This window comes from Artemia franciscana, chromosome 2 (genome assembly GCF_032884065.1).
Source record: "Artemia franciscana chromosome 2, ASM3288406v1, whole genome shotgun sequence".
Taxonomy (NCBI): domain Eukaryota; kingdom Metazoa; phylum Arthropoda; class Branchiopoda; order Anostraca; family Artemiidae; genus Artemia; species Artemia franciscana.
The window spans coordinates 41644897-41658539 of NC_088864.1; the positions used below are offsets into that span (position 1 = coordinate 41644897).

The 13643-nt window shown below is 35.5% G+C and overlaps 1 protein-coding gene across 5 annotated transcripts in view; it reads right to left on the bottom strand.

Moving 5' to 3' along the window:
- The window catches only part of LOC136041754 (leucine-rich repeat-containing protein 70-like), an 88501-nt gene that overhangs the window by 52206 nt on the left and 22652 nt on the right, over positions 1-13643 (bottom strand). For all 5 annotated transcript variants that reach the window (XM_065726531.1, XM_065726515.1, XM_065726520.1 and 2 more), the window contains exons 2-3: positions 13266-13488; positions 1502-1705 (exon numbers count right to left, since the gene is read on the bottom strand). In XM_065726531.1, the coding sequence (XP_065582603.1) occupies positions 1502-1705; positions 13266-13373 (312 nt within the window). In that variant the 5' untranslated portion in view covers positions 13374-13488. The remainder of the gene's footprint in view (positions 1-1501; positions 1706-13265; positions 13489-13643) is intronic.

Sequence of the window (13643 nt, forward strand, 5' to 3'; positions counted from 1 at the left end):
CTTCAGGTTCTTTTTCCCAGATTTCTCGATATATAAACATTAAAATAATGTAAAATAACATTTTACTCTTGAGGTTAATCGAAATAATAGTTTCCGTTCTTGAAACAGCTGCAAATGGCATATTTTTTTTTCAATAGACAGTAAAAAAAAAAAAAAAAACAATTTTAGGCTTTATGTTGCTGTGGGTCTTGGTTCGCTCTTAACTGGGTTGTAGAACTTGCTGCTATCACTGTAGCCATGATTAACTGTTCTTTCATTCGTGCGCGAAGTTTATATCTCCAAAAGTCAATTTTGAATTCATTTCTTTAGGACTGTGTTTTAAGTTCACAAGAAGCGTTCTGCGTAGTGTACTCTATCTACTACAATCAGCAATTAAAAAAAAAATGTAAATTACTGAAAACACTTCCAAAATCATAGTTTCTACGTTATTGTAACTTCATTTGCATTTTCTTTGTCGACAAAAATCAACTCTAAATAAAAGTAGTAGCCCTACCAGGAGTAGCACAATAAAGTAAACCTAATTTTCTTATCAACTTTAATACCAGATGATGATTAGTCAATAATCTTTAAAACATTAATTTTCGGCTTCAGAGTGGAAGGAACTCGTCAAAATATCGAACACGTGGGAATTGTAAGAACACTACGGGAAAACTCAGAAAAAACATAAAACCGCGAAATTCCAGGACGGGCCCCGACCTAGAGACCCTCCTGTGTTCGGCATTTGCGCATTACAAATAGTTTCAAAGTGGTGCTTTTTCACGATGTTGCGGGCATTGAAAATTAATCAATAATAATCACTTAGTTCGTAACAAAACACTGTCTATTTACGTGCCTAAGTTAAGCCCAAGCACATTCCTAAGGCTGATTTGGTTCGTTCGAAACAAGAATCGACTTCAATTGAAGATTAGTTGTGATTAGCAAAATCCAGTACTTCGTAAAAGATAGTCTAAAGTCCCCTTGAGACTATCTATCCTACTGGCTATACTAATGAAAACTTTCATGAACAGCCATAAAAGTGAATGCGGTATCACATTACCTCTATGAATTTGATATCATAAAAGTAAATTTGAACTCAACAAATTTCATATTCTAGGAGTCTGAGCTTTTAAGGTTTTCAAAAACATTTGAAAAATTGGCAATAACAAAGTTCAATTAATAGATTTCTTTATTTGCAACTGTTTCTGTGACATTTAAAATTGTTTGATGATTCATCAAATAAAAGGTAAGAAGAAAGAAAAAAAATTATGACCGCACCCAAATTTAGAATTTCAATTTAGTTCTGTTTACAACATACCTGAAAATAAAATTTTCTTTCCATGTTCCACGACGACACATTTGGTTAAAGGTTGCGATTTAAATTATTAAAAAAAAAATTCTTCAATAAAAGCAAGGACCTCACTGAATTTCTCAGTTCAAATTAAAAAAAATTAATTATTAATATAGTATTGCCAAATATTTGTTAAACTCTGATAATCGTTAATAAAGGGATATTTCTGCTTACCTCCAAGCGTGGAAGATCTTTAAATGCAAAAGGTCTGATAGATGTGATCGGATTGCCGTCTAAATAAAGCTTGTTCAAACATTTATATCGGGAAAGAGTATCTCCTCGAATTTCCTGAATTTGATTCCTTGTAAAAGAGAGATGATTAACGCCGCTAGGCATATCTTCTGGGATTTGCGTGAGCTTGGTTCCATGGCACAAAATCTATAAATGACACAAAAATAGTCTTCAAACGTTAGCCTGCAATGATTAATGGTAAATATTGAATAATTCATATAAATAACCTACGAAAAAAGTGAAAATACCAATCGATGCCTTTTTTTCATACTCTTTCCGAATAGAATAATTGTTTTTGGTGTGAATTCAATATAAAGCTCTATACGAACCCTCAAATATGATACATTTTTCTCTTATTTTAGATATGGCTTATATACCTAAGCTAGTCTCACTCTTGTTAAAACCGGGTTACCCATAAATTGAATCGAAAGTGACAAGTTCGAGAATCAATAAAGGCATGGGAAATGCATAATATGGGCTATATATTTGTTCAAGGTTAGAAAGGTTAGGTAAAAATTGAATTGTGCCAAAAAACGATTATTATGTTTGGAAAGAGCATAAAATATGCATCAAGTGGTATTTTCACTGTATTCGTGGGCCATTTATATGACTCATTCAATATTTGCCTGATTGTTTAGTATATAAAATTTACGACTATTGTTTTTACTTAAAAAATTTGATTTGACTTTACTAAACTCTCTGCCGTCCTTAAAGGTCGAATATACCTCTTTGTTCATCAGTATAAAGACGTGCATTCTTTAGTCCTCGTGATCTCTGCTGAGTGTATTTGGTCCGGAAGGCAGCAAGACAAAGGCAACCTCTGGGGCGATGGCTATTAATATGACATTTGAAAGCTTTGTTAAGCAGTTATAACAAAAAAACCAATCCCAAAGCACCAGGAACCTTCGAGGAAGTAGAGTAAATCTCGAAAATCCATCCCCACATGTGCTTGTCAGGATTATTGAAGGGTCAATCTGGGTTCTCAAAAAAAAAAAACAAAAAAAACATAGACTCCTAAAATAGGCAAAAGTAAAAAAAAAATTTTGTAGTTATCGTCACCAGTACATAATTTGTATTTCGCGGACCCTTTTAGGACCAAAGGGTTTATATACAAGGGTTGATTTATTGGGTCTCTTTAGATTTTTGTAACTTACGGATTGTTCTTCATGAGCTTTGATGGAATACTCTTCGTTTGTCCTATCATAAGAAGGATTGTTTCTAAAATATTTTATACATTTTTTTCTAAACAAGGTTTAAACTATAAAATACTGAAGAAATTAATCAATCCTCTATATATATATATCCGTATAGCAAAATACGTACATATATATAAAAAATTAAGCTGAATACACAATAGTGAAGCTAAGGTAGTTATAAATATCCAAATTTACAAATATCCTGTCCGAAAGCAGGTTTTCGGATAGGGAATGAATTATAGAGGTACTATTTAAACAAAGTAAGCTTTTTCAAACAGTTTGTGGTAAAGAACTGTAAGCAAGGAGCGACTCGACCCGTTTTAAGTTTTAATGTTGCTCCTTATTTTCAGTCGAAAGAACTTGTTTTTTAAAATTTAATTTTTGATAATTTTTTAAATAATGCTGGGAAATCCGTTGCTCCTTTCATGGAAAATTCCCTTCCCCCATCAAAATTCCTCCATGAAAAGATTCTCCCATGTAACCCCTCCCATGCCCCCCACCCGCTAGAAAAAATTTCCCTCTGAAAATGTCTGTACTCTGCAATAACCTATACTATATGTGAAATATGGACAAATTTCACAACTTGCAGCCCCTCCCCTGGGGACTTTAGAGGATTAAGTCATCCTTAAAGACATAGTTATTAAATTTTTTGACTTTGCTGAGCAAAATGGCTATATCAGAATTTTGATCGGGTGACTTTGGGAAAAAATTAGCGTGGGAGGGGGCCTAGTTGCCCTCCAATTTTTTTCTCACTTAAAAAGACACTAGAACTTTTGATTTCTGTTCGAATGAGTCCTCTCACGATGTTCTAGGATCACTGGGTCGATACGATCACCCCTAAAAAAATAAAAAAAATAAAATAAAATAAACACGCATCCGTGACCTTTCTTCTGGCAAAAAAAAAAAAAAAATATATACAAATTCCTCATTTTTGCGGATAGGAGCTTGAAACTTCTACAGTAGAGTTGTCTGATACGCTGAATCTGATGGTGTAATTTTCACTATGATTTATCACTCTTAGAGGGTGTTTTTTCCTTTTTTTGAAAATAAGGCAAATTTCCTCAGGCTCGTAACTTTTGATTGATAAGACTAAACTTGATAAACCTTATATATTTGCAATCAGCATAAAAATTTAATTCTTTTGATGTATCTATTGATATCAAAATTCCATTTTTTGGAGTTTCGGTTACTCTTGAGCCGGGTCGCTCCTTACTTACAGTTTGTTACCACGAACTATTTGAAATCCCAAAGAAAGGTCTTTTGATAGTAGTGTGTGATTACAATGCAATTGTCGGAGAAGCAACAAAGCTCTACCGGGATGTTTCAGGCAGATTGGGCCTTAAGACCTCACCAGTACCATCACCCTGCCTGGAAAAGACTTCGATTCAGATTATGTCTTTGTGATGGGTTTATTGACATAATTCCAACTCAAAACCCTTCCTTTCTCGAAAAATAAGATTCCAAACCTCCAAACCGATAAACTGAAAGAGCCTACAACAGGAATTGCTTGTCTGCAGTCACTAGAAGAAAGTCTGCTGCAGTCAAACATAGCCTCTGACATCATAGATGCCCTAGTCGAGAAGTTGAACATAGCACTCCTTGATATAGCCAAGAAAATCTTGGATCAGAAACCTAAAACAGAAAAGCGTTGGATCAAAGATGAAATAGTCGATCTATGTTACCAAAATCGAGAGGTTTGCGACAAAGAGGACTGGGAACTGGGAGACAGGGACACAAATAAGCGGATAGAAAGGATTGTAAACAAAAATATCCTGATAGCCCTGAGAGACTACACATAGGAGAAGTGCGAATCCTGCAAAAATGATGTTAAATCAGGAAAAACCCAAAGTATACATATAACAGTCAACGAATTCTTCACGAAAAAATCTGCCGCCGCCACAAAAGTCCTGGAAAAGGTTGGTAGGCCCCTGACTGTTAGTAAGGCCATTAAAGAAAGATAAAAAAGCCCCTTTGAAGACATGTTGTATCCTGTACTTACCTGCAACCCTACTGTGCTATCCGGTTTTCTCAAGCTGAAATATAACTCCAGTCCCCTGTCTTTACTAAGCGAGGTAAAAGAAGCCAATTGCGGGCTCGAGAACAATAAAGCTCGAGGACCTGATGGTATTCCTGCCAAACCACTCAAAGTTGGGTTCACTTTCCAGGTTTCATTACCTTTCATTTCACTTTCATTACCCAAAAACGTGGGCGAAGGTGGTCATTGTACCACTCTACAAGAAAGGCCATAGAGATGACTACGAAAATAATCGGGCCATAGGCCTTACAAGCCCCCCCCCCAGCTAAAATCATAGTAAGGATTTTTTTATTGGGAAACATACGGAAATTCTTCAGAGGGGGATTTTGGTGGAGAGGGATTTTTCATAGGGATCCGTGGGGAGGGGGGTTTCTGGGGAGATTTTACACAACAGAGGAGAGTTTTGCTGGTATTATCGGAAAAAAACCTGTCAAAAATTTAATACAAAAGAAACAAGTTTTCAACTAAAAGTAAGGAGCAGCGATAATACTTAAAACCAATAGAAATTATTCGTGCATAAGGAGAGTTGCCCCTTTCTCATCCCCCTCCCTCTTTTCACCTAAGTCTGACTTTTTGTCACAATGTGTTAAGAACGTCTCCCAAAACACAAGTGCCGTTGAATTTGAACGAGAAGTATTTTTAAAGAACTTTAAGACTTCAGCATGAAGAGAAAGGGTTAGAAAGAGGCAGCCCCCATCCTTATATATAGAATAGTTTCTGTTCTTTTTGAGTTTTATTGTTGCTCCTTACTTTTGGTTAAAAAAAAGCTTGTTTTTAGAATTTAAATCTAATAAAAGGAGAGTACCATGGCTTTTCGCTTATTAGGAAAGCTTTTGCGGTACGGTATATGAAAGAAGCTCCAAGGAATGGATCTACAGTATAAATTAAGGTCTTAGGAGGGATTTTGAAACTCGTGTTTCCAGCCTTTTCCTCCATCAAAAGCAGTAACTCCTGACAAAATTGATAATGGTTTTTCCATGTGAATGGAACCTTCAGAAATGGGTTCAAAGCACAAACTGGGGCCCAGAAAGGTAAGTTAAAATAAACAATATAATATTTTATATTTCAAAGAAGCTATCACAGATATTGAGAGCAAAGAATTTACTTCATACATTAATACAATTAATCTATTTAGGGAAAACAGAGATATAATAGAATAGACCTTACAAGTCAAAAGGGTAATCTCTTCTAGTTTCACCACCAGTCTTGCCACCAGTTGTTCCAGTTTTGCCACCTTCATTAGAAATTCAATTTACATTTAGGCAATATTAAATAAGAAAATTTACAACTCTAGACTTTGAATGAACCCAGTTATTGATCTCTCTCAGACAAATATAGTGAGTGAGTCAGAAGTTATTATTTTATTGTGCATAAATAGGCAAGTTTTAATTGTAATGCTTTAGTATTTCTGCTGATGACGATCGCTGTATATGGGGTCGTAATATCCTGACTTTTGTATCTACTTTCAAACAGTTCGTCGTGGTAACGAACTGTGGTAAGGAGGGACCTGGTTTAATAGTAACCGAAACTGTAAAAAATGGAATTTTGATACCAATAGTTACATCAAAGGAAATACATTTTAATGCTGATTTTATATATATAAGTTTCATCAAGTTTAGTCTTACCATCAAAAGTTACAAGCCTGAGAAAATTTGCCTTATTTTAGAAAATAGGGGTAAAACACCCCCTAAAAGTCATAGAATCTTGACGAAAATCACACCAGCAGATCCAGCGTATTAGATAACCCTACTATAGAAGTGTCAAGCTCCTATCTATAAAATGTGGAATTTTGTAGTTTTTTGCCAGAAGACAGATCACGGATGCGTGTTTATTTGTTTGTTTGTTTTTGGTTTTTTTTCCAGGTATCGATCGTATCGACCCAGCGGTCCTAGAATGTCACGAGATGGCTCATTCTAACGGAAATTAAAAGTTCTAGTGCCCTTTTTAGGTGACATCTAGGCCCCCTTCCACGCTCATTTTTTCCCGAAGTCACCGGATCAAAATTTTGAGATAGCCATTTTGTTCAGCATAGTCAAAAAACTAATAACTATGTCTTTGGGGACGACTTAATCCCCCGAAGTCCCCTGGGGAGGGACTGCAAGTTACAAACTTTGACCATTATTTGCATTTAGTAATAGTTATTGGGAAGTGTACAGACGTTTTTAGGAGGACTTTTTCGTATTGGGGTGGGGGTGCGCAGGGGGAGGGGGTTACGTGGGAGGATCTTTCCATGGAGGAATTTATCATGAGGGAAGAGAGTTTCCATGAAGGGGGCACAGGATTTTCTAGTATTATTTAAAAAAAACAATGAGATAATAAATAAAAAAAAAAATTTCAACTGGAAGTAAGGAGGAGTATTAAAACTTAAAACGAACAGAAAATATTATGTATATAAGGGGATTCGTCTCCTCCAAAATACCTTGCTTTACGCTAACGTATTTTTAGTAATTTTAACTATTTATTCTGCGACATTTGTGTTTCAGGCGTCATTCATAAAGAATTGGGACAAATTCAAGCTTTACTGTAAAGCTTTGACGAGAGGGCGAACCCCCTCATATACGTAATAAAAATATACAAATATAGAAGTTCGTTACGTAAGTTAATTCGTAAGTTATGTATATATATATATATATATATATATATATATATATATATATATATATATATATATATATATATATATATATATATATATATATATATTACAAATAAAAGCTTTCGTAAAAAATATTAAAAAGTTTATATATTGCTATATGTAAACAATGGTTAAAGTATGTAACTTGAAGCCCCTCACCCAGGGACTGGGGGAGGGGATAAATCATCCCCAAAGACATATTTATTGAGTTTTCGACTAAGCTGAACAGAATGGCTATCTCAAAATTTTGATCTGGTGACTTTGGGGGGAAATGTGCGTGGGAGGGGGACTAGGTGCCCTCCAATTTTTTGGTCACTTAAAAAGGGCACTAGAACTTTCAATTTCAATCAGAATAAGCCCTCTTGTGATATTCTAGAAAAACTGGGTCGATACGATCACCCCTGAAAAAAAAAAAAAAACATCCGTGATTTGTCTTCTGGCAATAAATACAAAATTCCACGTTTTTGTTGATAGAAGCTTGAAACTTCTGTAGTAGGGTTCTCTGACACGCTGAATCTGATGAGGTGATTTTCGTTAATATTCTACGACTTTTAGAGGATGTTTCCCCCTACTTTCTAAAATAAGACAAATATTTTCAAGCTCGTAACTTTTGATAGGTTTGACTAAACTTGATAAAACTTACATATTTAAAATCAACATTAAAATGCAATTATTTTGATGTATCTATTGGTATCAAAACTCCGTTTTTTAGAGTTTCGGCTACTATTGAGCCGGGTCGCTCCTTACTACAGTTCGTTAACACGAACTGTTTGATAAACAATTAAAACAGAACTTCTAATCCCGTTTAGAATTAAAACGGAACTTAAAACGAAAGTTAAACTATTTTTTCCAGGAGAAATCAACGGGAATCAAGAGGTGAAAAAATAATAGTCTTACGCTTGAATTAGCTTTGCAGTCATGACAAATTATAACAAGTAAGTCAAACACTGACATAGCACCTATCACTTTGACATACTTATCTGGAATACTATATAAGGATATGGCCCTCCCCAAAGTTTTTTCATTGGGCCAGTCAAAGCTTGTTATGATCTATGGAACTCAGGGTTCTGAGAATCTAGAAAAATCTGAAATATTAACCTTAGTGTAGAAATTTAGCCATGGCATCCTCTCCTCTTCGGATGTTCTTCTCCTAGAGCTTCATCTATTCGAATTTTTAGTCGGCAAGTATCATCATGCTACGTAATTTGACTTGGAAATTACTAGATGACGATTTTTAATTTTAACACCATTGAAGGTTAATCGTCTTACTAACATGTGAACAGTTTTTGTCTTAATGGGTACTTAAGACAAAATACCGTAATGATTATAATCTAATTATAGCACTAACAACATTATAGCATTCTATTGCTGGTGCTATTTTTCTTGCCTTTGCGAAAACAGCCTATCTATATATATAAAAATAAGTTGTCTGTCTGTGGATCAGGTGACGTCATGTTTCTGTGTCGACTGACGTCATGAAGTTAGTTGTCGTCATTTTTGCTATGACGGTGACGTCATTCAAGATATTTAAGACTTATATGTTCACGTAGAAATCTATTAATGTTTAAGTTTACAATGACTGATGAACTTACAATGGCAAAAGCCGATGAAGATGCTCAAAGAGTCTATGCCAAAAAACTTGCTGCTGATAGAGAAAGTCAGAAAAGAAAGCGTGCCGAGGAACTACCAGAGCAACGCGAAAGCAGACTTGCTGCTAAAAGAGAAAGTGAAAAAAGAAGGCGTGCCGAGGAATCACAAGAACAGCAAGAAATCAGGCTTGCTGCTGGTAGAGAAAGTAAGAAAAGAAAGCGTGCCGAGGAATCACAAGAACAGCAAGAAATCAGGCTTGCTGCTGATAGAGAAAGTAAGAAAAGAAAGCGTGCCGAGGAATCAGAGCAACCTGAAAGTTATCGCCTGGCATTCAGGTACAGCCCAGTCGATGATTATAGCTTGAGTAGATGTGTTCAAATCGGGACAATGTCTAAAATTTGTCCCTATTGCAAGGCCTTGAAATTCAATGGTGAAACAATGGGAATGTGTTGCGCCTCAGGAAAAGTTAAACTTCCTCTATTGGCTGCACCACCAGAGCCATTGAAGACTTTCCTTACTGGAACTACGTCAGAATCTAAGCGTTTTTTGTCAAAAATCAGAAAATACAACTCATGTTTCCAAATGACGTCGTTTGGAGCCCAAATCGAAAATCCAGATCAATTTATGTCAACTTTCAAAGTAAAAGGGCAAATTTATCATAGAGCAGGGTCCCTTCTACCATTCTCAGGCGAGAATCATAAATTTTTACAATTGTACTTCATCAGTGATAGAAATTCTGAATTGAATGCACGTTGCGAAATTTCTCCCAAGTTGGAAAGGACAATCGTTTCCCAATTGCAACATCTTTTCCACGAAAATAATAATTTAGTGCGTCTGTTCAAAACAGCCATCGATTTGATGCCTACTGAGACGCATAAAATTGTTATTTCCGCTGACAAAACGCCTCCTGGCCAACATGTGCGTAGATACAATGCTTCAACTATCGACGAAGTGGCAATCGTTATGGTCGGTGATCAGTTTTTACCTCGAGATATTATTCTTCATAAGCGAAACGCTCAGTTGTTAAGAATTGCTGAAACTCATCGATGCTACGATGCCCTACAATATCCTATCATTTTTTGGGATGGAGCCGACGGCTATCACTTTAATATTAAATTGATGAATCCAGCCACTAACAAAGAAATGAATAAGAAATGCAGTGAAATGCATTATTATTCCTATAGACTAATGATTCGGCAGGATGAAGAAAATTATATTTTAAAATGCCGTGAATTGTTTCACCAATTTGTCGTTGATATGTATGCTAAAATTGAATCAGAACGTTTGCTATATATCCGCCCGAATCAGACCAAGCTCCGCTCTGAACAATACATTCATTTGCGAGATGCAGTTATAAATGACGGTAATACCAGAAACGTTGGAAGATTAACAATTTTACCTTTGTCATATGCTGGCAGTCCCCGTCATATGCATGAATATGCTCAAGATGCTATTGCGTATGTTCGTCTCTATGGTCGTCCAGATTTATTTATTACATTTACATGTAATCAATCTTGGGACGAGATACTGCAGCTTTTACTTCAAGGCCAATCGGCGGTTCATAGGCATGACATTACGGCCCGTGTCTTCCGGCAAAAGTTGAAATCACTGATAAACTACATAGTAAAACTTTAAGTGTTTGGGTCAGTGCGATGCTGGATGTACTCAGTGGAATGGCAAAAACGAGGTTTGCCACACGCACATATACTAATCTGGCTACATAAAAAATTACTTTGAACGAAATTGATGATGTGATTCTCGCACCCAAAAATATAGACGTCCACGAAATCAACAATATTGTTTTGACCAAGATTCGAGACCAGGCAGTCCTCTACAAGTCAGTCGACACAGTTTTGGAACCAAATGAAGCGGTTAATTATCCATCTGAATTTTTAAATTCCATAGATCTTTCAGGGTTTCCACCACATGTGCTACAACTAAAAATAGGCGTACCAATAATACTTTTAAGAAATATCAACCCACCAAAGCTTTGCAATGGCACGCGACTTGCCGTAAAAAAAAACAATGGAAAACCTAATAGAGGCCACAATCTTGACAGGGCCTTTTGAGGGTGAGGCTGTTCTTATTCCTCGCATTCCCATGATTCCAACGGATCTGCCTTTTCAATTTAAAAGATTGCAATTCCCAATTCGATTAGCATTTGCAATCACCATTAACAAAGCTCAAGGTCAATCATTAGAAAAATGTGGTATAGATCTTAATACTGATTGTTTTTCCCATGGACAACTGTACGTTGCATGTTCGAGGGTCGGTAAACCTGACAATCTATTTATATGTAGCGACAATTTGACAGCGAAGAATGTTGTATATTCGCAAGTTTTACGCAGTTAATTTGTATTGTATCTATCTATCTATCTATCTATATAAAAACGAGTTGTGTGTATGCATGTTTGTTTGTTTGTAAAAAGAGCGTTTGCATATGACGTCATTATTAGTACATAAGGCTTTGTATATGCACAGACAATGGGAAAGCCAAGAATGTTGTATATTCGCAAGTTTTACGTAGTTTGAAACACATATATAAATCTATCTATATTCACAGGTGGGACACAGGGACACAACTACAATGGCACGTAACTAATAATGCGCGTAACGACTTACGCGCGCGGGGGGGCTTGAGGGGCGCGAAGCGCCCCACCAACTAGGTGTTGGGGTGGCGCGAAGCGCCACCCCAACAGCTAGTTTGAAATAAAAATATGCCCTTATTTATGCTAGCCTGGGTAATACAGTTCCCCAATGAAATGTCAAACTTCTACCTCACCTGAGATCTTGTTATCTATTCCCGAAACAGATAAGAAACAGCTCGGATAAAACAACTCTTGAATTAAAATAGAATAATGTGTTTTCTTTCTTTAGTTATTGTTGTCTTTTGGTATCCCTTTACCAAAATGTGAATAAAGTTTTTTTAATAGAGACAAGCTATATTTATGTATCCTTGTTTTCTTTCTTAGAGAGGCGTAGTTTGCCAGCTTGTTAATTAGGGCTCCATTATTTATTTTCTGTAAACACATGACGAAAGCTCGTTAAAAATGAAAATCTGGTGAAATATGATCCATAATTTTCTTTAAAATTATTTTGCAAGAAAAATAAGAATCTAATTCTAACTTATTAAGACTTCAAATCTGGAATGTATGAAGGATATGATCTTTTTTTATGCTAGTCCTATTTCCAGTGATTGTCTATTATCATTAACAATTAGTTTGGCACGAAACATGAAACCCAGAAAACGAAATTTAACTAAGAAATTTCAGAAAAGAAGGGACAAATCGTGATGTCTTTAATGGTAGATAATTGAAACAAGAAACAATTGAAACAAATTGAAACAATATCTTATCAGAAACATTGCTCTTTAAACGTAAATGAAAGTGACGACATTCATATGAAGAATTTTTTTTTTTTGTTAAGTTAAGGGTCTAAAGTATAGTCAGCCGAAGAGTGAGCAAAAATTGGTAGAATTCGGCACATAGTCGCCTGTTTTGTTACTTAAAAAGTACAACAGACAAAATCTTTTTTTTAAAATGATCTCTCTTCAGACATTCTTCAACCACTAGCTTATATGATCACGAGAAAGTAAAGCCGGCCCTCTGCAGCAGCACGATTACTTTTGTTACTTAACAAGGGCACTAGAACTTTAAATTGCTCTTCTATCCATCTCTCTCTGGATAATCTACAACCGTTGGTTCTATATGTTGCCAGGTGGTGAAATAAAAATAAATAAGTAAATAAAAATAAACGAAAACGAACCTATAGACTGTCACGTGAGACTGTTCTTCTCGAGAAGAATATGAATTTTTGAATTTTTGTAAATATAAGCTTGAAGCCTCCGTCTAGGGTTCTTGCGGAGGTTTTGACATGTTGAATTTCAATAAAATCAACTCCTTTCAACAACGACGCAAATTTTCTTCCTCTAATTAGTTTTGAGAAATAACTTTGAGCTTAATGAATTTTAAACGTTTTGAATCAGCATAAAAAAATTCAATATGCATATATTGTCATCAAAATTATTTTATTTAGAAAGTATTGCCTGAATATTTTACTAATGCCAGGACTTAGCTATTGCTAATTTAAGCCAACCAGATTTTACAGAATTTTCTGATTTGCTGAAATTTTCTTATGAAAAAAGCTGATTGACTTAAATTAGTTCTATCTAATTCCCAAGAACAGTTAAATCTCTAATATGAATGGGCCTTAAGTGTTTACATTATTGTGAACAAAAATTGTCTCACTTACATGCGTTGAGGAGAGACAAATACATTGATCGGGACAAGCTACATCTGAAGAGAAAAGGTTGAGTCCATTACAGGTGAAGATTAAAGTAAATGCCACAAATGCTTTCATGTTGTCAGCACAAAAGTGTAAAATGCCATTTTCTCAGAATCCGAAGGCAATAGATGACTTTAAACCAGATATTTCCTTCTATATGTCCCTAATACTTCTTCGTTCTTTAGGATATCTAAAAAAAGCTTAGAGTCAAGGATTTTCCATGGAGGGAAGAAGAATGGAACTAAAGGAAATTCTGCATTTTTCTGAAAAGGTTACGTTTCTAGCCAGTACATCATTAAAACAAAACTCAAGAGGGCTGTACTCCCCCCTTCTTCAAACAAGGAG